The sequence below is a fragment of the Chanodichthys erythropterus genome, chromosome 17, assembly GCF_024489055.1.
Source record: "Chanodichthys erythropterus isolate Z2021 chromosome 17, ASM2448905v1, whole genome shotgun sequence".
NCBI classification, from domain to species: Eukaryota; Metazoa; Chordata; class Actinopteri; order Cypriniformes; family Xenocyprididae; genus Chanodichthys; species Chanodichthys erythropterus.
Genome location: NC_090237.1, coordinates 36,088,600 through 36,115,101, shown reverse-complemented (window position 1 = coordinate 36,115,101; position 26,502 = coordinate 36,088,600). Strand labels below are relative to the sequence as shown.

Genomic DNA, 26,502 nt, shown 5'->3' with positions numbered 1-26,502 from the left:
AATTTTTCCTAGTCAAATCTCATTTAAAGATAACTGCAATTTAATTATGGATATCTCAATCTGAATTTTGACTATCTTTGGAGATATCTGCATTTAGCTTTGTGACTGTTTTCAATGTAGATATCTGGAATTAACATTCTGACTAGTCAAAATTACTTTATAGATATCTGAAACGTGCATGTAAACACACCTTTGCTAAGCCCCACCTTAAATATTAGCCAAGTCTACCTTGGAAACTGTTGTCATGCGCCATTTTGTCTAAGCATTGTATAATAAAGCTCCTGTATGTTTGGGTCATTTTAATTCAGAATTTTGAAAATAAAAATGTAGCTGGGGCATAAGTAAATTGACATAAGGTGTAAACTGTAAATGTAACATGTAAATTGACAGTTAAACTTTTATTAACTTATAATCTTTTTAAAATCAGCCTGCACCTTTTTTGACTGGATCTGAAGCTTGATTCTGGTGTTTATTTGTACTAACATTCACAATTTTGGTGTACAATTCCATTGTTCTTTTGACTTTTTTAAAAATGTATAATACATAAATTCATATGAGCAGTTTGCGGTCTTTATTGAACATTACACTTTAGTCGTTTTGCAGCATGATTCTATTAAAATACAACACTGCATATACATGGTGTGCTGAAGATCTTTTACCATATGATGGATCCAGATTTTATCTAATAATCCCTGAAGTAATTCATCCAATAGCTTTTCTCGCCGTGACGACAAAAGCAGACTACTGTTAGCAGTCAGCACTAATCATTAGTCAGTGCTGGGTCGTAACTGATTACATGTAATCTGGATTATGTAATCCGATTCCAAAAACTAAGTACTTGTAATTAGATTATATTACATTTTAAAATACTCATAATCAGACTACAGTTACTTTTTTATTGATTTTTTTATTGATAATTTAATGATGCATCACTGTCTCTGGAAGGCTTTTGTCTTTCAAACACATTAAATTGTATAAATTCACATCATTTCATATTTTATGTAATCCAGGGACTCCTCAAATTTTCATTTTTCTTTAACCTTTACTTGAATTACCCCCTGAGATTTTAAATTGATAAATTAGGTCAATAATAAACTTAAGTCAATAATAATAATAAATAATAACAAAATTAAGTTCACGGTTATCTTATGTATCTTAGTGGTCCCATGACATACAAGTAAACAAATAAAATATATATTTTTTTAAAAAATTAGTAAGGGTTGAGCACTAATAAAAATTGAGCACTGAGGCTGGTCTGAAGGAGTGATTCTCACACACACACACACACACACACACACACACACACACACCCCTGCCAGAGTTCATTTCAGTTTTCACTGTTAGAGGGCGCTATAACAAACAATACTCAAAACTGTGCAACTGTGTGTTGAGCAGAATCTTTACACTAAAACAGCCGTATCCACAGCATCCATACACTATTATTTTTCATTTGGCAAATGTGGTTATTTTCTCCACTGTCTGAATCTACTTCCACCCTGATGATTTCCTCTTGCTACTCTATTAAGATTATTATAGTTAGCATTATGACTAGTGTGACTTTTTTGTGGCTTTGCATTTTATTTTCTCTTTGGTTTCAGGTCAAGTTTACGCCCCAAGTTTATGCCACGGACTGCAGAGTGTATATGTTTAAACCACAAGCTCAATGCACTGCAGTGTTACACTGGGAAAGTGTTCTGCAGCGTGTGCAGTGAAGGCAATGCATTAGAAATTCAACAACACAACCAGGATATGCACACATTTATGTGCAATATGCATCACTGACAGAGCTAAAGAACATACTGACTCCCTGCAGTATGTCATAATCGGACCAGTCACATGAGGACAGACTCAGAATTCGCTGCTGCAAGTATAAGTGCCGCTACTTGTGAGCAAACTCACAAGTGCTCCACACCCTGTGAAGATCAGCGTTCGGCGACATGATCGTCTTCACAGGAAATTATGGGCCAGCCTGTTAGAGAGATGGTGTGCTGCTGTTAGCTGCTCCTGTGAAGTTTTGCCCTATCATTCCCTGAATAAGTCAGTCACAAATAAACCTTACTGAGGGCCCTTACAATGCATCTGAATCAATCTCATAAAATCAACTGTGAAAATAAGAGAATTACCAAGTGTTTTTATTAAGTTTATTGCAAGTATATATATATATATATATATATATACACTGATCAGGCATAGCATTATTTTGGCATTACACTGATGATCTCTTCATCACTTGTTAGTGGGTGGATATATTAGGCATTTTGTCCTCAAAGTTGATGTGTTAGAAGCAGGAAAAATGGGCAAGGATAAGAATTTGAGCGAGTCTGACAAGGGCCAAATTGTGATGGCTAGATGACTGGGTCAGAGCATCTCCAAAACTGCAGCTCTTGTGGGGTGTTCCCACTCTGCAGTGGTCAGTGTCTATCAAAGTGGTCCAAGGAAGGAACAGTGGTGAACCGGCGACAGGGTCATGGGCGGCCAAGATTCACTGATGCATGTGGGGAGCGAAGCCTGGCCCATATGGTCTGATACAACAGTTGAGCTACTGTAGATCAGATTGCTCAAGAAGTTAATGCTGGTTCTGATAGAAAGGTGTCAGAATACACAGTGCATCAGTTTGTTGTGTATGGAGCTGCAGACCAGTCAGGGTGCCCATGCTGACCCCTGTCCACCGCCGAAAGAGCCAACAGTGAAGCATCAGAACTGGACCACGGAGCAATGGAAGAAGGTGGTCCGGTCTGATGAATCATGTTTTCTTTTACATCACGTGGATGGCCGGGTGCGTGTGCGTCGCTTACCTGGGGAACACATGGCACCAGGATGCACTATGGGAAGAAGGCAAGCCAGCGTAGGCAGTGTGATGCTTTGGGCAATGTTCTGCTGGGAAACCTTGGGTCCTGCCATCCATGTGGATGTTACTTTGACACGTACCACCTACCTAAGCATTGTTTCAGATCATGTACACTATTTCATGGAAACGGTATTCTCTGGTGTCTGTGGCCTCTTTCAGCAGGATAATGCTCCTGCCACAAAGCAAACATGGTTCAGGGATGGTTTGAGGAGCACAACAACGAGTTTGAGGTGTTGACTTGGCCTCCAAATTCTCCAGATCTCAATCCAGTCGAGCATCTGTGGGATGTGCTGAACAAACAAGTCTAATCCATGGAGGACTTAAAGGATGTGCTGCTAACATCTTGGTGCAGATACCACAGCACACCTTCAGGGGTCTAGAGGAGTCCATGCCTCGACGGGTCAGGGCTGTTTTGGCAGCAAAAGGGGGACCAACACAATAATAGGAAGGTGCTCATAATGTTATGCCTGATATATATATATATAAATTGCTGTCATGGCATGCATTAGTTGTTGTCTAACAGCTTGTGCAGATGCGCAAAGAGCAGGTGTGGCCCCTGGGTGCTGCGGGCTTGTCTTGGCGTCTTTCCTTATCAATTCCAATCTGCACTCTGTTTTGTAGCTCTTGCTTATTCAAATTAGCAACTGCTACTTCGACTTCAAGGTTGATAGCTTTTATAGTAATTTTAATATATATATGATGTACAGTCACAAATCTGTATCTCTTGCAGTGAAGTAAAAGGTGTCAGCTAGTCTTGGTCTCCCTTGAACTCATTTTATAGAAGACTAGTGTGACCTAAAGTTTTATAGGCACACAATTCGTGTTGATTTGATCTAAAGGTACTGTAAGGAAGCTATCAACTCTTTTAGAAACATTGTAGGCTATGGATATAAAACTGTTGTATTTGTTATGGACCTTTTGTGATGTAACAAGTGCAATAATGTGGTAATGAGCTTTTGATGTCTTCGGTTTAGGAACAAAAGTTTCCACAGGAAATCGCCCTTCACTTGTTTCAATAATTGAGTAACTTTCAAAATGTTGTTGCATTTTGCAGCCAGACCGGAAAATGGCCTCACGGAGCTTCTAAACAACGCCTTTATCGTATTTAACGAAGCAAATATATTTAATATTCAAATGTCAAATTATTATACGTCATCAACATGTGATTACTAGCAGATGGCGCGCCACGCCAAAACAGAAAACAACCTCCCATTGTTTCCTTTTGTCTGCATACACTAATTAAAATCACCATAAAGCCTTTAAAATTACTTTATTCATCTGATTCATGCAGCGCCACGCCTGCTTTACATTTCGCTCCGGACAGCCAATCACCTTCCATCTGGCGTTCTGCGTCACGGACAGGTGCAGCCAATCAGAGACGCCGGCCGACTGCCACCGCCAAGCTTGTGTGCGGAGTTCTACAGCACTCAGGAAGTGCGCGCGGCGCGAGCGGTTACTGCGCGTTCACTCTCATACATTCTCAAGTTGTTTGTTTTCCACTTTGACAGGCCGTTTCAACACACTTCAGCCCGAAATCCAAGGTAAGGCTTGACTTTGCGTGTTCAGACTGAACTATAAACACTGAACGAGGAGAATGTCATACTGTTGCGCGAATGTTTCATATTTTGACAGCAGCGTTTGTTGTTTGTGTGTTCAACTAAACAAGTTTTCAGAATTAGTTTTGTGTCGTTAACAGTTGTCAAACCTTACAGCGCTGATGTTTTTATTCTAGCTGTAATTATTGACGTGAACAAGTGCAATTTCAACAAATGAACAGTTTCGATTGGTATATCCATGTTTTTTTCCTCTTGAATTCTAATAATGCGGTTATATTCCCTTATAAAGTGCCGATAATAATAGTAGAGCGCGCGTTCGCCGGTGTGTCGAGCTGTCAGGTAGCGGGTGCGCGCGGAGCGGCTCGTATGCTGCGCGAGCGCCGGGCGGTGGTTCGTTAGTTTGTGCAGCTTTTGCACATTTCCGCTGCTCGGAGGACTCGGTTCTCGGTTCTGACGAGTTTACCGTCGCGTTTACCGTCATATCCCCTCACGTTTTCGTCTAACATCGCTTCAGATTAAAGTTATAGGAATAGTCAGGTAGTTTATTGTCGTGTTACTCGTAAAACTTTGGCCTTGAGGCGATAATGTCACATTAAACTTCTGAGTAGATTTTACCTCAGTTTGCGCGCATAATGTAGTATATTCCTGTCAGTTGTATGTTTTTAACGCGTTTATGTATATATATATATATATATATATATATATATATATATATATATATATATATATATATATATATATATATCAGTCATAAACAACGTTGTCAGAAACTAATCAGCTGGAACACATAGAAAAGTCCTTCAGCGGTTTTACTATGGTACATTGATGGTGTCAGGTGAGGATACTGTTGTCCCTTGATACATACCATGGTGATTGCTATAATCATGTACCATATTTACACGTTGTATGGTATTTTACAGTTGTAAAATGGTCAGTATGTTATTGTTACCATGGTACCGTACTAAAAATTATTGTAATATGATAAAAAAACACGATTTTCCCATGGTACCATGTTTGAAAAAAAGCGATATGCTCCAGGTAAAAATCAAACACTGTAAAAAGTAATACACTATATCTATCTACATAAAATTTTGGCAACAGATTACAAGCAATATTATTAATAGAAAAATAGATTTGAGTTAGAATTAATCAAAATTAATTCCTTAAATGTCAACCATTTAAAACAAGTACAATTTTAAACAAAAATATCTGAATAACACAGACGTCAAAGATGAGTTAGAGGATTAGTTGACCCAAAAATGAAAATAATGTCATTAATTACTCACCCTCATGTAGTTCCAGAAGTTCCTGAAGATGAACGAAGGTCTTACGGGTGTGAAACGACACATTTTTGGGTGAACTAACCCTTTAAGAACTCCTTATTTTTCATTGCTAACATTGAAGACACCTGATGAAAACGAGCAGAATCACTGAAGGAAAGAGAAACACAAGAATTAACAGAGGTTTAGATGTTGATGTTGATTTTATTGAAAAATTTTTGTCACTATTATGTTGATCAGTGTTTCGTTTAGTGTGGCAGTTTGACTCTTTGCTTTTTATGTCAGTTTGTGGTTTTTGCAATGGTGTTTGCTAATTTTAAGGAAATAATTTGATTAATTCCAACTCAATTCTTATATGTTGACTTTAATTAATAATATTGTGTGTAATCTGTTGCTTCAAGTTTGAGTAGATAGAGCATATTACTTTTTACAGTGTATGGTATGCAAAGTATGTTTCTCTTGAATTATTGTTATTATTATTATTATCTGTGGGTTCTTTCCCCCTTTGAGACTGTCTGTTTTTGTTGCTGTGCACCGTTATGTGGAGAAACACCTGAGCCTTGTTATTTAGGCTTGTTCACTTGTGAAGTAAACATTCAAGAATATGAGAGAGAGAAATATGAAGTCAGTAAGAAACAAGTTGCGATTGTCTTTTCTTCTCTATTGTGATGCATATATCCAAGTGAAACGGCTTCCCGAACAAGAAAAAATGTAGGGCGGGACTTGATTTTGTCAGTCAAGACTTGATTGGATGGTTGTGGTTTGTTATTGGTCAATCTCATGTGAGTGACAGGTTGCCTCGCCTTCACGCCAGTAAACACGTCATCAGAAAAGAGGGACGGGACGCTATTTTTATTAAAGATTACGAGGACACATGAATTAAAAAATAAATAAAAAATAAAATATATATATATATATATATATATAAATATAATTTCTAAGAAATACTGTGATATTCCATAAAAAAAAAAAAAAAAAAAAAAAATTAGTTTTCATTGTGACTTTAGACAGAGATGTAGTTTAGTGTGGTAATTGGAAAAGAAAGCTCTGGAGTGTGAGGTCATGGGGTTTTTGTTGGCTTAGTGTACTGAGATTGCAGGCCAGGCTGTGTCAGATTTGAAGCAGACATCTGTTGGTCCCGCACAAACGGTCTGGATATTTAATCCTTCCAGTGGAGAGGAGGAGGAGGAGGGAAACGAGACCCCCACCCCAGAGCTCACAGCTTTTGTGACAGGTGTCCCCCTGCTATTCAGCACCTCAAGCAACTTTTCCCGTGCGTGTGAGTGCGCTTGTGTATTTTGAGGCCTTTGTCTGTTTATTTTTCTGTCTGCGGTTGCATCTTTGCTGGTGTATTAGAGAAAAGCTCCTCGTCAGCTAGTTTAACAGCCGCGCTTATTGAACGTAAAGTTCAGATGTATTGATCTGTTGACCTAATACTGCATTGTTGTGACGCAGCTGTCACGTGAGAGGCTGCGGTCTGTCTTTGTGTTTGTATTTGCACCCGCACAAAAGAGAGTGAAAGGACAGAGAAAACACACACCACGGATTCTTTTTGGCGCCATTTCCCAGCTGTCTTGCTCAGTGGTGTGTACTCCAGTGTCACTGTAACATGCCCCATGGGACACGCCCGCATACAGTTAGCGCTCTGCCGCCTGCGAGTGCTAACAGAACGTAGGTGTGTGTTTGTGCATCTTGCTGTGTATGTAAGCCTAGTCCTCCTGGGAGACTAAACTTAACCTTCTCCATTCATGTCGCAACACTGCGCTTTCCATTCTAGGCAGCAGGAGATCTAGCATCAGGTTTCCGGATTGCTCAAAGTATGTGTTTATTCCCAGCAAGTTATTTACACTTTGGATTTAGTTACTTTTTCATATCAGAATTGACCCTTTAAAGCAGAGCTTCTCAGACCTGTCATGGTGACCCCCAGCACTGCACATTTTGTATGTCTCCCTAATAAAACAAACCTGATTCAGCTCATCGGCTCATTAACAGAGACTGCAAGCAGATATGTGCTGTGTTCGAAATCGCCCCATACCCTCATTCACTAATATAGTCCACTTGAGGGAGTAGAAAGTACCAACTTCAGTATCAATCGGTACTGAAATTTTAAAAATGTGAGCGCTGTTGAGTGGATTCGCAAACTCCTCTGATTGGCCATCGTGATGACGTGCTCATCAGATATTGCTGTGATTGGCTACAATGATCAATGCACGGGAGTGTTTGAATTTCAAATTTATTAGCCCAAGCTTTACTCGCCCTCAAGCCATTCTAGGTGTATATGACTTTCTTCTTTCAGATGAACACAATCGGAGTTATATTAAAGGGATAGTTCACCCAAAAATGAAAATTTGATGTTTATCTGCTTACCCCCAGTGCATCCAAGATGTAGGTGACTTTTTTTCTTCAGTCGAACTCAAATGATGATTTTTAACTGCAACCGCTGCCGTCTGTCATTCAAATAATAGCAGTGATTGGGAACTTGAACAATAAGAGTCGAAAAAACTTCCATAGACAAATCCAAATTAAACCCTGTGGCTCGTGATGGCACATTAATGTCCTAAGACACGAAACGATCGCTTTGTGCGAGAAACCGAACATTATTTCTATAATTGTTTACCTCTAATACACCACTATGTCCAACTTCCTTCAGCTTCCTGTTAGTGAGGTCTGATCGCGCTCTGACAACGTAAGTGATGTCTCGTGCTCATTAAAGTATATGGGCGAGACATCACTTCCGTCATCACAACGCGTTTTTTGACCTCACTAACAGGAAGCTGAACGAAGTTGGACATAGTGGTGTATTGGAGGTAAAAAATTATATAAATACTGTTCGGTTTCTCGCACAAACCGATCGTTTCGTCTCTTAGGACATTAATGTGTCGTCACGAGCCGCAGGTTTTAATTTTGATTTGTCTAAGGAAGTTTTATTTACTGTTATAGTTGAAGTTCCCATCTACTGCTATTATTTGAATGACAGACGGCAGCGGTTGCAGTTAAAAATCATAATTTGCGTTCGACTAAAGGAAAAAAAGTCACCTACATCTTGGATGCACTGGGGGTAAGCAGATAAACATCAAATTTTCATTTTTGGGTGAACTATCCCTTTAATAAATATCCTGACGCATCCGAGATTTATAATGGCAGCAAACGGGTCCAACGAGTATAAAGCTCAAGACAGTGCATCCATCCATCATAAAAGTACTTCACACGACCTCTGGAGCGAAGCGATGCATTTGTGTAAGAAAAATATCCATATTTAACAAGTTATAAAGTAACATATCCAGCTTCTGCTAGACTGCCTCTCGTATTCAGCTTACGAAGAAAGTGTAACACCTCTCGCAGTTCAAAACGCTTACACTACGTCCTACACCTTCTGTATTCAAAAAGCTTCACTGACGCGACATCGGTTACACTTTCTTCCTAAGATGAATACGGAAGCCGGGCAGGCGGAAGCTAGATATTTATGGTTTGGAAAACATATGCATGATTCAGCCACGGGCGCCATCTTCTGGCGAGATGCAGGAATTCATTCGGTGTGATTTTCACAGTGCATCATGGGTATTATCTAGCCGTTGAGCATGCATCAGTTGTACACTCATTTAGGGCTGTCACTAATGATTATTTTGGTAATCGAGTAATTGATCGATTTATTTTGACAATTAATTGAGTAATCTGATTTTTTTGTGGCAATAAAAATAGAAAATTCATTATGTATTATAACAACAGCCTGGTGATTGTTGTTGTTACCAGCAGATCAAATCCTTAATGTTGATCAAATGTTTACTTAATCTTTAATCTTTGGCCACTTCTTTATGAAGTAAATGCTACAGCTACTGTAATTTCTTGAACAAGATCATGTGGACATCAAAACATGCAAATGCAGAGCGAGGATTTAAACATTTATTTTGAAATTGCGTCGAACAGCTTGCATATTTAGAAACGTATGTATACTCCTGTGTTTGCTTAAGCGAGCTGCTGAGATGCACTCCACGCACGTAAAACACGCAATACTTCATATAAAACACAAAGCACAAAGCAAGTTGCACGATAAAGAGTGGGAGAGTGACTCAATTCTCAAAACGTGAATTACACCTGTGGAGGGAAATGACGCCAGGCTCTTATCAGTGTAACTCTGAAATCAAAGCACATTTTAATAATTTAATCACAACCGAAATTGAATATGGGACTACACAATCCTGTCCTGCATCAGGACAACTTCTAAACCGTCCAAACTTCTATCCTTGAGCTGCTGGACTTAGTTTTGACTGTGCAAAGTACTGTATTACGTTCTGCAATATGAACTTGCTGTAGTTTTGTCTGAAGTTTAAGTGCAACACAAAGGTAAGCGCATTGTTATTTAATTTTTTGTTGTCCGGTTATCATACAGTACAGTATCGATGAATGACACCGTTTTGACTGTCATGGTGTGTGCATGAACGAGTGTGAAATACATGCGCTAATTACGTTGGTTATTCAGATCACTTGTGTTGGGCACTTTTTGCATTTAAATTAGCTTATTTTGAGGGTTGACCACTGATCTATATAAAGATTATATTATTATTATACAGGTCTAGATCAGTGCTGTTGACAATAGGGACTTTAAGCAACAGCTGCTAATACGACGGCGTTCTGTTGCGCATGCGAAAACTGCTACGTTTTGACGTTCTACAGTAACCGCCTTCTACGGGAGAGTAGCCGATTTGCCGTAGTCGATAATACGTGACAGACTAGATAAGTAAATGTTATGTTCTATGGTTATGTGGTATTTTGTATCTGTATGTCATTTAATGCCAAAAGCAACCATTCTCTTGTGTTTATTTACATGTAATGTATTGTTTACGATGTTAAATGATTAAATGATCCACGCCGTCCTCTTTATTGTTGCTTAGTGATTTTTGTGTTCTTTAGCGACGGCAGTTGACAGTTTACTTCCGTTCCATCAACAGTCCCTAATGAAAATGATGCAAGTTAATTTCTTAATTTCATATTTGGTAAGTCTATTTAATGCATTTGCCCTGATTTGATGCTTTTCCTGGGAAATGTATCTATTTGTTTATTATTTTGTCATTATTTTGTTTTTTAGGAGTTAATAATGGTCCTTGATTGACATGGCAATACAATTCTATCACATTATTTTGACAGGTAAAGTTGTGGGTGTTTTTGTTGTTGCTGTTGTTGGATTGGGTGGGTTTTGGTGAGCTTTTGGGCTGAAAATAGTCCACTCAGTCTGGCAACACTGATTGTGATATGATAAAACACATTTTTTTAACCGCAAAGGCTGCGATTACACTCTGGTCACATAACACATGAGAGTAGAGCAGTCTGCAGAGGAGCGAGGCGACAGCACAGTTGGCTTTCATCATTGCAAGTTCTTTGGTGTCGGTTTGGTGTGTCCCTACCCTAAGGCAGTGGTTCTCTCAGTCCTTTTGATTCGAAGGCTCTTGTTGTCCAACACAATATTCAAAGCCCCCACTCCCATACAAGCTAAGATATTTTTATTATTTCTGCTGTAATCATGACGAAGCTGTTTGTTTTCAAACTTTTTTATTAACAAAAACTGAGAGATAAATAAATAAATTAACCACAATTTATATTGATTCCAACAGTTTCAAGAGCTGTATGGTCATCAATTAAAACAATAGCTATTGAGAGGGGACAATGTTTGTCATGTTTTAGCATTTTATTTTAGATTATAGTTAGGATATTTGAGTATATTAATAATTTATTAAATGAAATATATTAAGTCATTGTGCAGCTACTTTGGGCGTTTGTGGAGACCTGTTTGAGAACCACTGGAGTAAGGACTTCATTAAAACAGTAATTGATTATTCGCCTCATCACATCAGTTCACATCAGCATGTTGCATCTCATAATAATATAACCAGACTAAAATATAAGATGTTGTTCATTAAATGGCTTTAGAGGACTTTTAATTACTTTTTTTTTTTTTTTTTCTTTGGAGTTTGACAGCTTGTGCATGCTCACTTCTTGATTTTGTGGTGTGGAAAAGAGCAGTATGAACAATGTTCTTAATATGTTTGCTGATCAATATTTATATGTGAATAAAAGCCTAAATTAAATCTGTTCATCATATAAAGTGATCTGGTCTTTTAGTCAAGATTAAGATTAATATTTTTGTGTAAACTAACCCTTTAAGAGAACACAGACTGTGTTTGTATGAGGGACAGACTAATTAGAGCTTCCTGCATTTCCTGTTGTAGGAATCTTGGGCATCTCAAATATGGAATGTTGGACATTAAAATCCACACAGAGTAGATATACTGTATTTGAACATGGGTGGATGTTAAAAATACCGTTGTCCCATTTTGTTTTATTTTAACCTATAGTTGTTGTTTTTTTTTGTAGAAATTGATGTGTGACATTAGAACTTTAAAGGGTTAGTTCATTATTTACTCACCCTCATGTCGTTCCAAACCTGTAAGACTTTTATTCATCTTCAGAACACAAATGGAACTATGCAACTGACACTTTGACACTTCAAAAAGTTAAAAAAGAAATTGGAAAACTAATCCATATAAATCGAGTGGTTTAGTCCAAATATAGGCTTGGTTGCTTTAGGCCTATATGATGAACCAATTTAATTTCTGCTTTTATTCACATATAAACATTGATCAATGCATCAGATATGATAAACAGAAGCTCGCTTGATGTGTGAGAACCAATAAGGTTCATTCTCGTGTTACGCAGCACATTTGAGCTTCAGCGAGAACCAATGAGGTTCATTCTCGTGTTACGCAGCACATTTGAGCTTCAGCGAGAACCAATGAGGTTCATTCTCGTGTGTTACGCAGCACATTTGAGCTTCAGCAAGAACCAATGAGGTTCATTCTCGTGTGTTACGCAGCACGTTTGAGCTTCAGCAAGAACCAATGAGGTTCATTCTCGTGTTACGCAGCACGTTTGAGCTTCAGCAAGAACCAATGAGGTTCATTCTCGTGTGTTACGCAGCACATTTGAGCTTCAGCAAGAACCAATGAGGTTCATTCTCGTGTTACGCATCACGTTTGAGCTTCAGCAAGAACCAGTAAGGTTCATTCTCGTGTTACGCAGCACATTTGAGCTTCAGCAAGAACCAATGAGGTTCATTCTCGTGTTACGCAGCACGTTTGAGCTTCAGCAAGAACCAGTAAGGTTCATTCTCGTGTTACGCAGCACATTTGAGCTTCAGCAAGAACCAATGAGGTTCATTCTCGTGTTACGCAGCACGTTTGAGATTCCGCAAGAACCAATGAGGTTCATTCTCGTGTTACACGGCACATTTGAGATTCCGCAAGAACCAATGAGGTTCATTCTCGTGTTACGCATCACGTTTGAGCTTCAGCAAGAACCAGTAAGGTTCATTCTCGTGTTACGCAGCACATTTGAGCTTCAGCAAGAACCAATGAGGTTCATTCTCGTGTTACGCAGCACGTTTGAGCTTCAGCAAGAACCAATGAGGTTCATTCTCGTGTTACGCAGCACATTTGAGCTTCAGCGAGAACCAATGAGGTTCATTCTCGTGTGTTACGCAGCACGTTTGAGCTTCAGCAAGAACCAATGAGGTTCATTCTCGTGTTACGCAGCACGTTTGAGCTTCAGCAAGAACCAATGAGGTTCACAGTAGATGGTTTACAGTAATGCACTGCTGCTATCATGGCCATTGCAACAACACTGAGGGGCCACAGAACACGTTTTTCTATTCCAATGCTCTACTTTCCCATTGTTTTCCTATGTAAACGCATTTGATGGACGTGCATGACTGTTATGCTCACGTCTTTTGCAGCGCCTCCCACATAAGCGCTGCGTTTTTAAGACGTTGTGTCAAATTAAAAGAATTTCAATTTTTACACGCAGTGCCGCTCATTAATCTTAGTTCCAAAACAGTGGTCCAATCAGAAGAACTCGGAGGCGGGGCAAGCGTTGCAAGCTTCTTTTTACAGTAGTAAGTTGGCATGACAACTGTTTTATTTGACGGCAGCATGGTGGAGGAGGCGCTCATTATTAACATATTTTCTAACATAGTTTCTATCAATTCTGCTGTTTGCCTATTTCCATTATTGTCGTTATTGCATCACGTCTCAAAAGCGCGTCTCGAGACCCTCACGTTTTTAGACTCAAAGATGCGTTACTGTTTGAATGGCCCCTGAGAAAACAAAACGTACTTGTATTGTTTTGATTTGTGCTCTTACACAATCCATAAACAGCAGTGTAAAATTGAGCTACTTGTTGAGCGCCCATCGTTCTTTTTATCTTTTAAGGCAATTGACCAGGTGTCGTGGAGGATAACCTGTGCAACTTCTCAGCATTGAATATAGCATCACACTGTTTCTTGAGCGTGTTTGTGTATGCTTCCTCTTTTCAGTGACCTTAAGTGACAGCATGAGCCGGGCTGTTTGTATTTCAGACACGCACACACGGATACGTTCCCTCAGAAGACCAAATGTCACCCTCCTCCTTCTCTTGTCCTCGGTGTAGCCCACGCTAATCAGTTTGGCTATAGTAGCAGAGGCCTCCTGGAGAGTGTAGCTCCTTATAGCTTTGACAGAAGGAGTGATGGGGGATGCTGCTCCAAAGGCTTTTAAAGCCTCAGATCTGCAGTGTCAAACTTATTTTATCCTTCGGACGTTAATATCATCTTGCTTAGCTGCTGTCCACCTCTCAGTCCCTGTCCCCCAATAAATGGTAGATGACCCAGCCGTTGCCATGGAGATGGACTGAGCCGCACAAGTGACAGATGGAGGGGGTTACAGAAAGATGAGGGAGTGGTCTGTCTTCGAGGATGTGAAACCCCCACCATACCACATTGGAAAGTCCTGTGAAGTGTATCCCTGTAACATGCAGCTTTGGCTGGTGGATTACAGCTCACCAGCTTCTACCAGCCAGCAGATCTCATAACCGAGTTCACTTGAACAATAAACTTACTAATTAATCTAATTAAAGTACCATCAGCACAGCATATTGTGACTTGCACTTTCCCAGTTCTTAAAGAGTAAGGGCTGTTGCAATCTTAAGTCTAGCCTTGAGCAGAACTACAGGTCTAGACGGGCATTTGAAGATTGAGGCCCAAACCCGCCCTGTAAAAGATACCCAGACAAGTATTGTTACATTTTAAAGGGATAGTTTACCCGAAAATGAATTATCCCATGATTTACTCATCCTAAATGTATATGACTTTGTTCCTTCAGATGAACACAATCATATAATGCTATAATCATAATCATATAAAGCTTTATAATGGCAGTAAATGAGGTGTATTTTGATGCCCAAAAAAGTGCATCCATCCATCATAAAAGTAATCCTTCATGGGGTTAATAAAAGCCTTCTGAAGTGAACCAATGGGTTTTGTAAGAAAAAATATCCATATTTAAAACTTTATAAACTATAATAACTAGCTTCCAGCAGACGGTCGTATGCATTGAAAACTAAAAATTCATATTTTATTATTTCCTCTCCAAACAAGTTGACCAAATTAGGAAAAACATGTAGAATCTAGGTTAAAAAAAGCTAGGTTTTTATTAGTAATTCACAAACTCAAACTCTCTTTTATCTGATACCATTGGGCTCTAGGGAGCAGATGGGAAAACCCTGGTTTTGGATGAAACCTGAAGTACAGCACTGTTTGCTCTACTTCATGAACCTCATAATTTTGAATCGATGACCCCCATCCCCCTAAACTACCCTAAAATGATCAAAGCTGGCCTGTTTCTTCAGCCCCCCCACCGCCTCAGACTGGAGTAGAATCACCTCTTCCAGGTCAGTGCTCTTCAGTCTATCGATGATGGAGATTGAGAGAAGGAAGAGAGAACAGTGATGAGCAGAGAGAGAAAGGGAAGAAAAGAGGGATGGGGAGAGAATGAGAGGTCAGGCTAACAAACGAAGATCTTGGGGATTTATGGCAGGCCAACTGAAGGACGGAAGAGAATGACAATAGAGAGGAATAGGGGAGGGTTACAGCAGGGCGACCGTGTCTTAAGGCCACATGCAAGGATAAGAGCTCACATGTAATGGAAAGAAAACTAGAAGGTGAGCAATAACCCTGATATAATGCCTATAAAATGCTCTAGACTGCCGCCATGATGCTAGGATGTTAGGTGTTGCTGTGTGGTCTCATATTGCTCTGATTAATTGGCCTGGTCAAGGTTTATTAGTAAGTAAAAGGACCCTGACAGTGACCGCACGAGTTTTCCGCTCAGAATGTAATGGATGTGGTCTTTGTGGCATTTGTGTGCATTATCGTAGTGGATTTTGCATTCCACCAGTGAGCTGTGAACGGCTCGCCACTGCAGAGCAATGATGCGTATGTTTACATTTAAAACACCGCCTCATCTGTTTAGTTCAATGCATCATGCTGCCCTGCACATAACCGTTTTGCTTCTGCATGTTCAAGCATGTGAAAACCACAACATGACTGTGCTAAAATCAGCACAACAATGCAAAACGTTTCCTTACATTAGACTAGGTTCATCTGACTGATAGTTAGAGTAGATAATCGGTCATTAAAACACCAAAGCTTGCTAAAGATCAATATCAGTCCATTTATAATATGATTTCCAAACATTTTAGATGGTGATAGATCTGATGAATGACTTTTGGTGCATTGTGAGCTTGACTACTACATTTTATGAAGAAAATGTGGGTGGTACTGTTGGTTGTGCAGTTGCTAAGATGTTTATGTTTTGTTTTGTTTTTTTAAGAATTGCTAAATGGTTGACAGAGTTTGTTTGCCTACATAATATTATGTGCCCAGCTTAATAGATGTTAAGAAAACCTGTTGTTATAATTGTAAGTGTATTATCATGAAAGGTTTTCTTAACTTTTTTTTGTATGACTCTGGTCCCTCCTTCACTGTAGTCAATGGCAGTGTTTCTCAACCCTGTTCCTGTTCCACCAACACTACACATTTTCAAACTCTTTCTTATCAAACATGCCTGATTCAACTCATCAGCTTGTTAGTAGAGACTCCAAGACCTGAAATAGATGGGTCTAGGAGTGTAACGGTACATGAATTCATCATACAGTTAGATGACGAATACAGTCAGTCGCAGGCGATCCACACTCCAATCCAGAAGGGGGCATGCACTGTAATAGATTGCAGCCTTACCACTTTTAACCAGCATTAACCACCAATAATCGCAATTAGCTCTGTGTTTTGTTACTTTTGATAAGAAACAAAATGTCATCGTTCACAATCTGTCAATTTTATCACGAAATTCAAAGAAAAAATGCGTAATAGATTGCTGTATAGCCTTCTCAGTTCAAGCGGCAGCGCGGAGCGTGAATAAACACGATCATCCCTTCCTCTTTAATGCTAGTTGAATGAATGAATAAACATAAAAGAACATCTGAAGGAATGTTGAAAGATACAGTACAACTTACTGATATGCATCATATCTCGTGTAATCGCTCAGTGTTTCAACCGCAGAAAGACGTCAATAAAACGGCTTGTGAACAGTGTCTCACGTTGCATTACATTTACCTCAGAAAACCATTTAGCGTCCACAGCTTGTTAGTTCGCCAGAGAAATGAACTCTTTTGCTAAATATATGCACTACTATTTTAGCCTAGTGTTTTGGCCATTGTGTTCACACGCTCATTGGATATGTCTGTGATTGGCTTCAATGATTGGTTTGAATTTGAAAGTGGAAGTGTTTGAAAGCAGGCGTCTATCAGGTGACCGGTCCACTGAGAGACACCTGCTTTCGAACGTTCCCGTGTGTATCTGTGTAAGCGCTCAGTGAGGAGTGTCATTAATAACTACATTTTTGAACCGTCACAGACATATCTGATGAGCGCGTGAACACTGGCCAATCAGAGGTGTTTATGAATCCGCTCAACAGTGCTCAAAGCATCACATTTTTAAAATTTCAGTAAAATTCAGTAAAATTTCAGTAGGCTTGGTATCGAAGTCGGTACTTTTGACAACACTATACTAGCCTATATATTAATTATATTTTACTTAACCTGTTAGTAATTTAAACTCTTAATTTTTTAATGTTTAAATAAATCCGTCTTGAAAACAAGTCATGACAGCCACTGTGTAAATGGTTATATTCCAACAACGAATTGGAGAAACATAATTTTATAATTACAGAAGTTAATGCAAAAAATGCCTTTTGTGTGCAATTTACGTTTGCATACATTTTTTTTTTTTTTTTTTTTTTAAGTATTATTCGAGTGTTGATTATTATATCTAAAAATAAATAGCAACTGAATTTAATAGTTTGGTCTCTGTTGTTATTTGTGACATTTAATATTATATTAATTTTTTTTTTTTTTTTTAGTTTTTTTTTTTTTTTTTTTTTTAGTTTTCTCCCCCTGCTGTATCGAACCTTAACTTCAAAACCGAAGTATGTACCGAACCGTCATTTTTGTGTACCATTACACCCCTAGATGGGTCAGATAAGGGAGACATCAAAAATATGCACTGTTGGAAAGCGGCCAATAAAAGGGTTGGGAAACACTGGTCTACAGGATGTTTTTACCTGTTTTTTTGGTTGGTTGTTTGTCCACCAGGCAAAACTTGTATGTTGGATTGGTTAAAAAAACAACAGGACTTCTTTATTAACAACACACTTGATTTGAGGCATCATTCTTGTCTTTAGTTTAGTTGAATACTTAGGGTTAGGAATTTGAACAAACCTCCAACTCAAGTATGAGTTTTATAAATAGCGATGCTTTCCTTCGCAAGCACCACTAATTAGATGAACAGTGCTTTTGCTGTGATTGAGAACAAGCACATAAGTTTCAAGAAATGGAGGTCAATAAAGCCCATTGAGGAAGGTCCTCACTAAGTTGCCTGTGATCTCAAGAGGCTTTTTAAAGGCCTGTCCTGCAAACAGGTAACAAAGCACGACAACAGACTTGATTTACAGTGCATAAATGAAATCTTTTGTCATTGTGCGGTCGCTGTGCTGTCCCGCTCCATTCTTGTCTACTCTTACTCAGCAACAAGTTGTCTCTTTAGTGTCATGTCACCAGAGCAGTGTGTCAAGCCACGGTGACCTGAGTTCCCTTACATTTACTGGGTGGCCTCTCCCTCACCCAGGAAAAGAGAAGTAGAGATTGGGGGAGGGCAAGTGACATAGAAAAGGAGAGGAAGAATAGAAGGACCTCCAGCCACTTTGAAGCTTCTCTCTGGTTCCTGTGTCGGGCTTCTCCCCCATGGGACAAAAGGCCTTTATGTGTGGCTCAGGCAGGGGGCTGTAGTGGGGTATTGTGGGACCGGGGTGGTGGGCGGCAGGGCTAGATCCCCCCCGTCTATTGATTTGCTCGGTATATTCTGCCTCACCCCCTCCACCCTAGCCAGGCTTACCAGCTGTCTGCTCTACACCTCTCCCAGCCTCCTCCGAAAGCCCCGGCCACAAAGACACACGCAGATCATATGAGCGCAGAAATTAGCATACTTTTTGGACCCAAGGCTTAAAGGAAGTTCATGGAGACACGCACCAAAATATACTGACGAGTATAGATGGAACTAGGGTCCTGTGAAATCGTTTAATTTTCGGTTTTAATTTTTCTGGATTCCGTTTTTTTTCCGTCTTAATTTTTCTGTACTCCATTTTAATTGTTAAATTAAATTTTAGTAATGAAAAAGCATGTCTAATTATTTGAAATCATGAAACTTGTACAATTTAACATCAATTTATTAAAACTTTAACAAAAATTATGAAATACGTTTTATTTTTTTCTTAATTCCGTTCTATTTTTACTCTATTTTTTGTTTTAAATTCTGAATTCTATTTTAATGGTTTAATTAAATTTTAATAATAATAAAGCATGTCTAATTAATAGAATTCATAAAAACAACACAATTTAAATGAAATTTCTATGAAATGTTTTGTTTTTGTTTGTTTTTTTTTTTTTAGAAATTGTGTTATTCATTTTAATTTTTCTAGCAATCAAATTAAACCATAAAACATACATTTATCTTTTAATCATATGACATTAAACAAACTTTTTTTTTGACAAACAAAGTGCTACACAACAGAGCTTTACTGTGAAAATTGGGATTATTCCTTAATATTATATATTAATATTATTCCTTATTCCTCAAGTTTTAATAATAATAATAATTATTATTATTATTGTTGTTATTAGTGTTAGTATTATTCCATTGAGATGTAGCTAAATTCTACTTTACAACAGTAATATATTTCTGTCACAATTTCTTTTTTCAAGTTAAGCTGAACTTTTATTTTGATGGTTTGCCGTGAAGAGCTTAGAGTTTCTGTGTGTTTATGATATGATGATAGTTTTTCTCAAATGAAACTGTAAAATGCTTATGAAGTGAATCTCAGAGTGGCTCTGGAGATGAAGTTCATGCATTCATGACCTCGTATAGTGTGGCGGCAGAGGATAAAAACAGCGTAAGCACCACACGTGCTTAAGGCTGGGCGGTATATCGAGTTTGTACGATATATCAATATTTTTTATTTTTTGTATACGATACGGAATGAGGCAATACTATTTATATCGATATACAGTAGTTTTATATTCTCAATACAATAAATGTGCCATATGCAGAATTTTAAACCTACAAATGAGTGTTTTTTTTTATTTTTTTTATGATAGCAGTAACTGTAAAGTGACTATTTGGAATAATCAAAATAGCCTAATTTAGCTAATTAGTTTGTGCTTTTGTTTTTATTTTCATTTTCAGTCTAGTGAATTTAACTTCTGCTTTAAAAAGCATTATTTTTATTTTTAGATTTGTAATGTTATAATGTTAGAATGTAAGGTAATTTTCCATTTTTTGCACATATACAGGCCTAGTGTGCTAGACTATGGTTACATTCACTATATTTGTTTTAGTAGCATTCAGTATGGACACTGTTCTTAGGAAAACATTGTTTTTTTCTAAATCCAAATAGTAAAATGTAGAAATTATCGAGATTTATACCGTACATCACCATTTAGCCAAAAAATACAGAGATATGATTTTTTGGTGCTTCAATATGTGTGGTAAATGAAACAGCTCGCCATTCATTCACATAGAGACACACAGAACATGCAGGATTCATATTTGAATGGTCTTTTGCTGTTTAATATTCACAGACACTAGTCTATATCGGAAACTAATTTAAGTGTACTGACCTACGGGACCATGCTTGTTTTGAGCGCTCATGTAGCATGACAAGAACATCAGTGCCGCCGAAGTGGATGACCTACAATTTGTGGTGTGACCTTTATGCACTTGCACATGTTGTTCATGTAAACATTCGTTGCAACTATGCAAGTCATAAATATTATACAATCTCTATATAGGGTCAAAATCAGTGATATTGTTGGAGAAGTTTACTTTGGCAAATGCATTGCTTTCATCTACAGACATATGAACACTAGTACCTTGTGGTGTGTGTAAAAGTTGGAAGTTCATGCTTTCAGTATGTTGGTGTAACACGTTTTGGCAATATTTTGCAATCATATACTGCAAGGATGACATATTTTTGTAGGCCAGAACCCAGAAAAGTCAATGGGTTTCTGAAATATCAGAGCACAGTTTATACTAGCACATCACCCATGCAAGTATGCAGTGCATTCTCAGTGTTTCCTCAATTAGTGATATTGCAGACATTAATGTTACCTGTCTTCTATGGCAAGGCCAAGAAGTAGTTTGAATCTTCCTGAGCTAGTTTAAAGTTAATTAATTTATATATAACCAACTGCCCGTGTAATAGCACATTCAGTTTAATGGCACAGACATTTGATGGACCCCCTTGAGGATCGAGGTTTGTTACCGCCATAGGCTACATTTACATGCACCCAAATAATCCATTTGTAAACGGATTGGAATGGGTGGTTTATTCCTTTTCTAATCCGATCCAACAGCAAAAAATTACCATGTAAACGTTTGAATCCGACTACTTTCTCAATCGTAAGTTCACGTTGACGTCTTTAGTTGTAAAGATGTATGCCAACAGGCAGTGGCGTAGCTGTATCCCTTCGTCATAATATTGGAAATCTTTCCATTTTAAAACGAGAAGGGAAGCCAATGGATATCACACAAGAAGCAACATGCAAACTTTGCGCAAGAGTTATGCTGGTGAAAAAGTCTCAACCTCGGTCAGTATTCACTACAGAAATGGAAAGTAAAAAGTGACGGAGTTGTCTGACGCTGCATTAATGGAGCATATTCTCTCAGAGACGAATTTCAACATAATATGCTGATAACGGTATATAACTGTCTTCATTTATTCCATTATTTCTCTTGTGGCCGTACATAGTGAAACAAATGAGAATAATAGTATTTCGTGTTAAACAGGTTGTTTTTTTTTAAAGTCGGTTCTTGAAGTAAAGCTGCGCTTAATTTTCATTGATGACTGCAGTATTAGGAAATATTATTTTTAATTATAGGCCTATAATTCATTGTATAATAGACCTAAAATTGTTTAAAACATTTTCAAAGATAGCTAATAGCCTAATCTTTTATTATCCTCACAGCACTTATAATATTAATTTAATAATAAAAGAAGCCGAACCTAATAGTTATAATAGACTAGAAGAATGTAACTGGCCTACATTAATTGGAAATACCAGATCTTAATATTGCCAAGATTTGATGCTTTTGAGAATATCTCTGGCTATCGTCGATCATCGTCTGGTGACGCAACCCGGGTTACCGCAAGTGTGATTGATATGGCGTCATCCATGCAGAGCGCGTGCACAAAAGTTGAATTTGTAATGTATAGACACATATAAACGGATATTTGAATCAGATTAAAATGTTTAGAGTACATGTAAACAAATCAGCAATTGGATTCAATTCATTTGGATTGACGAAAATTGGTGCATGTAAACGTAGCCAAGTAGTAATCCAGAAGTGCATGATCATATACAAAAGGAGTGCATACTTGCATTAATCTCTGCATTTGCATATTTGCAAATATGTATTTGTGCGAAGTTGCTCATCTGCTACTCATCAAATGTAGTACCTACTTTAGATTTCCACAATGCGGAAAACTCAAACGGAATTGCAGAATTCAGTTGTAAAAATTATTATATATATTATATATGGACTAATGTCTATGAATATTAAAGTGCAAAAAGACTAGATTGGCATTAAAAAAATACTGTCAGGTTTTACTAAATATGGGGGGAGTATTTAAATGAATTAATCAAGGTGATTTACTAATGTTTGCTCTAGTCAATTTACTAGTTTCTTCGCCATCATTTACCGCCCAATAAAAAAAGTGTCTTAAACCAGACGATAATTTGCGCTGCTCTTGTTAGATCGTGTTGGTCATAATAGAATAATAATAATAATAATAATAATAATATTCCTCCACACAGTCACGCATAGATGAAGCACAACCAAAACAAAGTTCTTCCGCAAAATGCATGGAGTTTTGTCTGCTAAAGGGCCAAAAGCTACATAGTGTACCTTTTAACTAGGTGGCAACCTATCATTATGGTTTATGAAAGCTGCATATTTAGTGGGAAGAGTTGCCTCTGTTGACTCTGACCCTGTGATTATATTTCTGTAGATGGATAGATTCATAGATAAGTAGAAGAATAGAAAGGGAACACCCCCCTCCCTCTCACACACACACACACATTCCGGTGGGGGAGAAAGTTTGGAGGTTATGTGCTGTGGGGGTCCTGATAGGGTCCTCCTCCATCCTCTCTGTCTCCTCCTCTCACTGTCCCTTTTGTCATCTCTGCTCATCAGTGTTATATCCATCATCAGCATCGAGAGCATGCCTCTCCTCTAACAATCATGAGGACAGGCTGAATGTGTGTGTGTGCGCCATACCCGATCATCACATTTATGTGTGTGTGTGTGTGTCTACAGGGGGCTGTGCAGCTCTGAGCGTGAGGGGATCTGAACAGAAAGAGCCCTGTCATCTTTACCATGATGGCCAACACGGTGAGTTCTGTGTGTTTTGGTAATGTGTGAACATCAGGTTATATAATTAAAGAGACATTAAAGTCTGTTACGGTTTCAGTATCAACACGTTAAAACCACTTTTGTTTCCGCTGCTGTCAAGACAAAAGCAGAAGAGTTCTATTGAAGGTGGGCTTTTGAAAGGTTTTGAGGTCATCTGGTGCTCAATTCTGCTCTTAAGTTGTGGATGTAATACTAACACATCATTGTGTGAACTTAATAATGAGAGAAACTGCTTTTGTTAAAGTAAATGTGATGACATGGAGTTCATCAGGTCTTTAAGTTTCCTTGGCAAAATGTTCCCAAATCTTAATTGGATATTTTGAAGCATATAAAACTATAATGGCCTGTGTGACAATAGGCTGAAAAACTATGCCTAGCATTTCTCATTTAGTTTAAATGTCCTTCTGTGATGTCATGTTGATTAAATCATGGTGACATGCTCCACGACCTCCGACCCCTGTGAATAGATGTGTCTGTAAACTCGACTGACATCTGTTTGCTCGTCCGTTTAAAGCCTTAAATTCTATCGACTTTCACAGTCTTTCAGTGGCTAACACTACTGACTTAATGTAGCCCTCCGACTGAGCATTTTAAATGGTGATTTAACGAGGAAATCGGTTCGCTAAAATGACATTCGCTTTTAGATGATACTTTTAGCCAGTTCATGCTTTGAGGGTTTTCCCCCCCTCAAGTTGTGACCTATAACACGCGCAGCCGGCTCTGGTGGTTCTCTGCTGCAGTGAGATATCATGCTATCGCGTCTGTCCTGCTTTCCGTACAGTAATCTGATGCTTTCGCAGTTCACAGCAAGTCTGCATGTTATAAAAGGCATGAAAACATAGATGCGTTTTATTCAAAACAATAAAAAAAAAAAAATTATTTTTTTATACTTGGTCAGTTTGTAAATTAAAAAGGTTTATTGAAGCACATGAGTTTATCACATTGTAATTTGTGTCAGTGTAAATGAAGGCTGCACGATACGTCACAATAAAATGCAACACAATATGGTTTATCGATTGTCAAATTGCGCACTGATTTAATTTAATAAATACAGGCGCTACCGTATCCAGACCGTCACTGCTCCATGATACAGCGCTTCACACAACCGCGAGATGCAGCACCAGAAGTAACAGCACATACATGTATTTGCTGGCATCCTGTCAAAATAAAAGCTTGATTGTTTAACTTTTGAAAATGAATTGAACTTTCGAAATTAAACGCACAGATGCAAATAGTAATAATAGATCATTTTCTTCATTATCTATTATTACTATTATTATTATTATTATTTGCATCTGTGCGTTTAATTTCAAAGGTTCAATTCATTTGATTAAATACCAGAAGAAAATTATTTGTGAAATTACAATGTATGATTTAGAACAATCCTAATATCTCTTGTTTGTGCTTTGTTTTTTTGGATCTTCCTTCCTTCCTTCATCTAATGCAATGCCATTCAAATATATTTATATATTATATATATATTTTATTTATTTTTTTGGATCTTCCTTCCTTCCTGACTTCCTTCCTTCCTTCCTGACTTCTTCTCTTCCTCTAATGCAATGACATTCAATCATATTTACAGGGTTCCTACGCGGTTTGGAAAAGTATGGAAAAGTATGGAATTTGATTTGAGTAATTTCCAGGTCTGGAAAAGTATGTAAAAAAGAAATCAGAGTATGGAAAAATATTTGTGTTTCCAGACTATTGCCTTTATTCAGTTTTCTAATTTATTATACCTGCAAACTAGTCACTTTGTGGTGAAAACTAGTCACTTTTGTGGTTTTCGGGTGAGTGAGTGTGTGTCACAAGATTCTCATAAGAATTGCAAATGGAATACTTTCCCATAGACTGGAGTGAGTCACGGTCGTTCTTGGTGCTCTGTGGCATCTGTATCTGTAGCGCTCGTGAACCAGCCATCTCTTCGGCTTTACTAGTTACAATACAAAATAAACATGATTGAACATCCAAAGGTATGTTGAAAGATACAGTACAACTTACCGAAATCTGTATCATGTCACATGCAATCGATCAATCAGTGTTTCAATCTCAGAAAGGCGTCAATAAAACAGCTTGTAAAAATGTCACATTTAGCCTACCTCAGAAAAGCCTTTCTATGTCCAAAAACACATTATTCAGCTACAAAAATGAACTTTGAGAGGAGCATTTTGATAAATATATGCTTCGATATTGAATATATAAATCCGTTTTATGAGAGCCACCATTTAAATGTTTAGGCCTACATAAAAAAAAAATGAGTAGAAAAATAATTGTCACTTGTATTATAACGTAATTATAAAAACTTCCTTATGTGTAATTTAGCCTATATGTAAGTAACTTACAATCAATTTAACCTAATATTATAATGATGTACCAGCTGTGGTTCCCTGTATTGTTTACAGCATTAGTTGAGAGATTTTTTTCTTTGAGGAAATTTGCCATGTACTGTACCTGATAGGCCCCAAATTAATCAATACTGAATCAAAGGTAATTAAATCAAAATCAAATCACAAGCTTCTGAATCAAAATCGCATTCAATTGTGAAATTTGTCAATGCTCAGCCCTGGTGCCAAAATGTTTTATTTTTTTTATTTTTTTTTACTTGAAGCAAATGTTGTTTTTTCCATTTATGTTCTTTTCAGAGTGCACCAGAATGCTTCCTTTACATGTTAAAATCACAAAAATCTTCTCCTGGGGGAGGATGCCCCCAGACCCCCCTACAGCTGTCTACTTCACCTCTCTTCACTTTGCAAATATGTTTATAGAGTTAGGAATTTCGAAAATATTATGGAAACTGTCATATGAGTTGTGCTACTCGTACTCGTAGGCTACTCTATAGAAATGCTTTGATAACAACAACCAATGTTGAGAACAGAGCGAACACAGAGCAGAATGGATAAATCACAGAAGGATCTCTATAAAGTAAATGTATCA

At 37.9% G+C, this 26,502-nt stretch overlaps 1 protein-coding gene across 1 annotated transcript in view; it reads left to right on the top strand.

Annotated features, from left to right (window-relative positions):
- Positions 1-4,315: 4,315 nt before the first annotated feature.
- tfdp2 (transcription factor Dp-2) overlaps positions 4,316-26,502 on the top strand; it is a 60,547-nt gene continuing 38,360 nt past the window's right edge. Inside the window, exons 1-2 of the mRNA XM_067364943.1 lie at positions 4,316-4,389; positions 23,476-23,550. Coding sequence (XP_067221044.1) covers positions 23,536-23,550 — 15 coding nt within the window. The 5' untranslated portion in view covers positions 4,316-4,389; positions 23,476-23,535. The remainder of the gene's footprint in view (positions 4,390-23,475; positions 23,551-26,502) is intronic.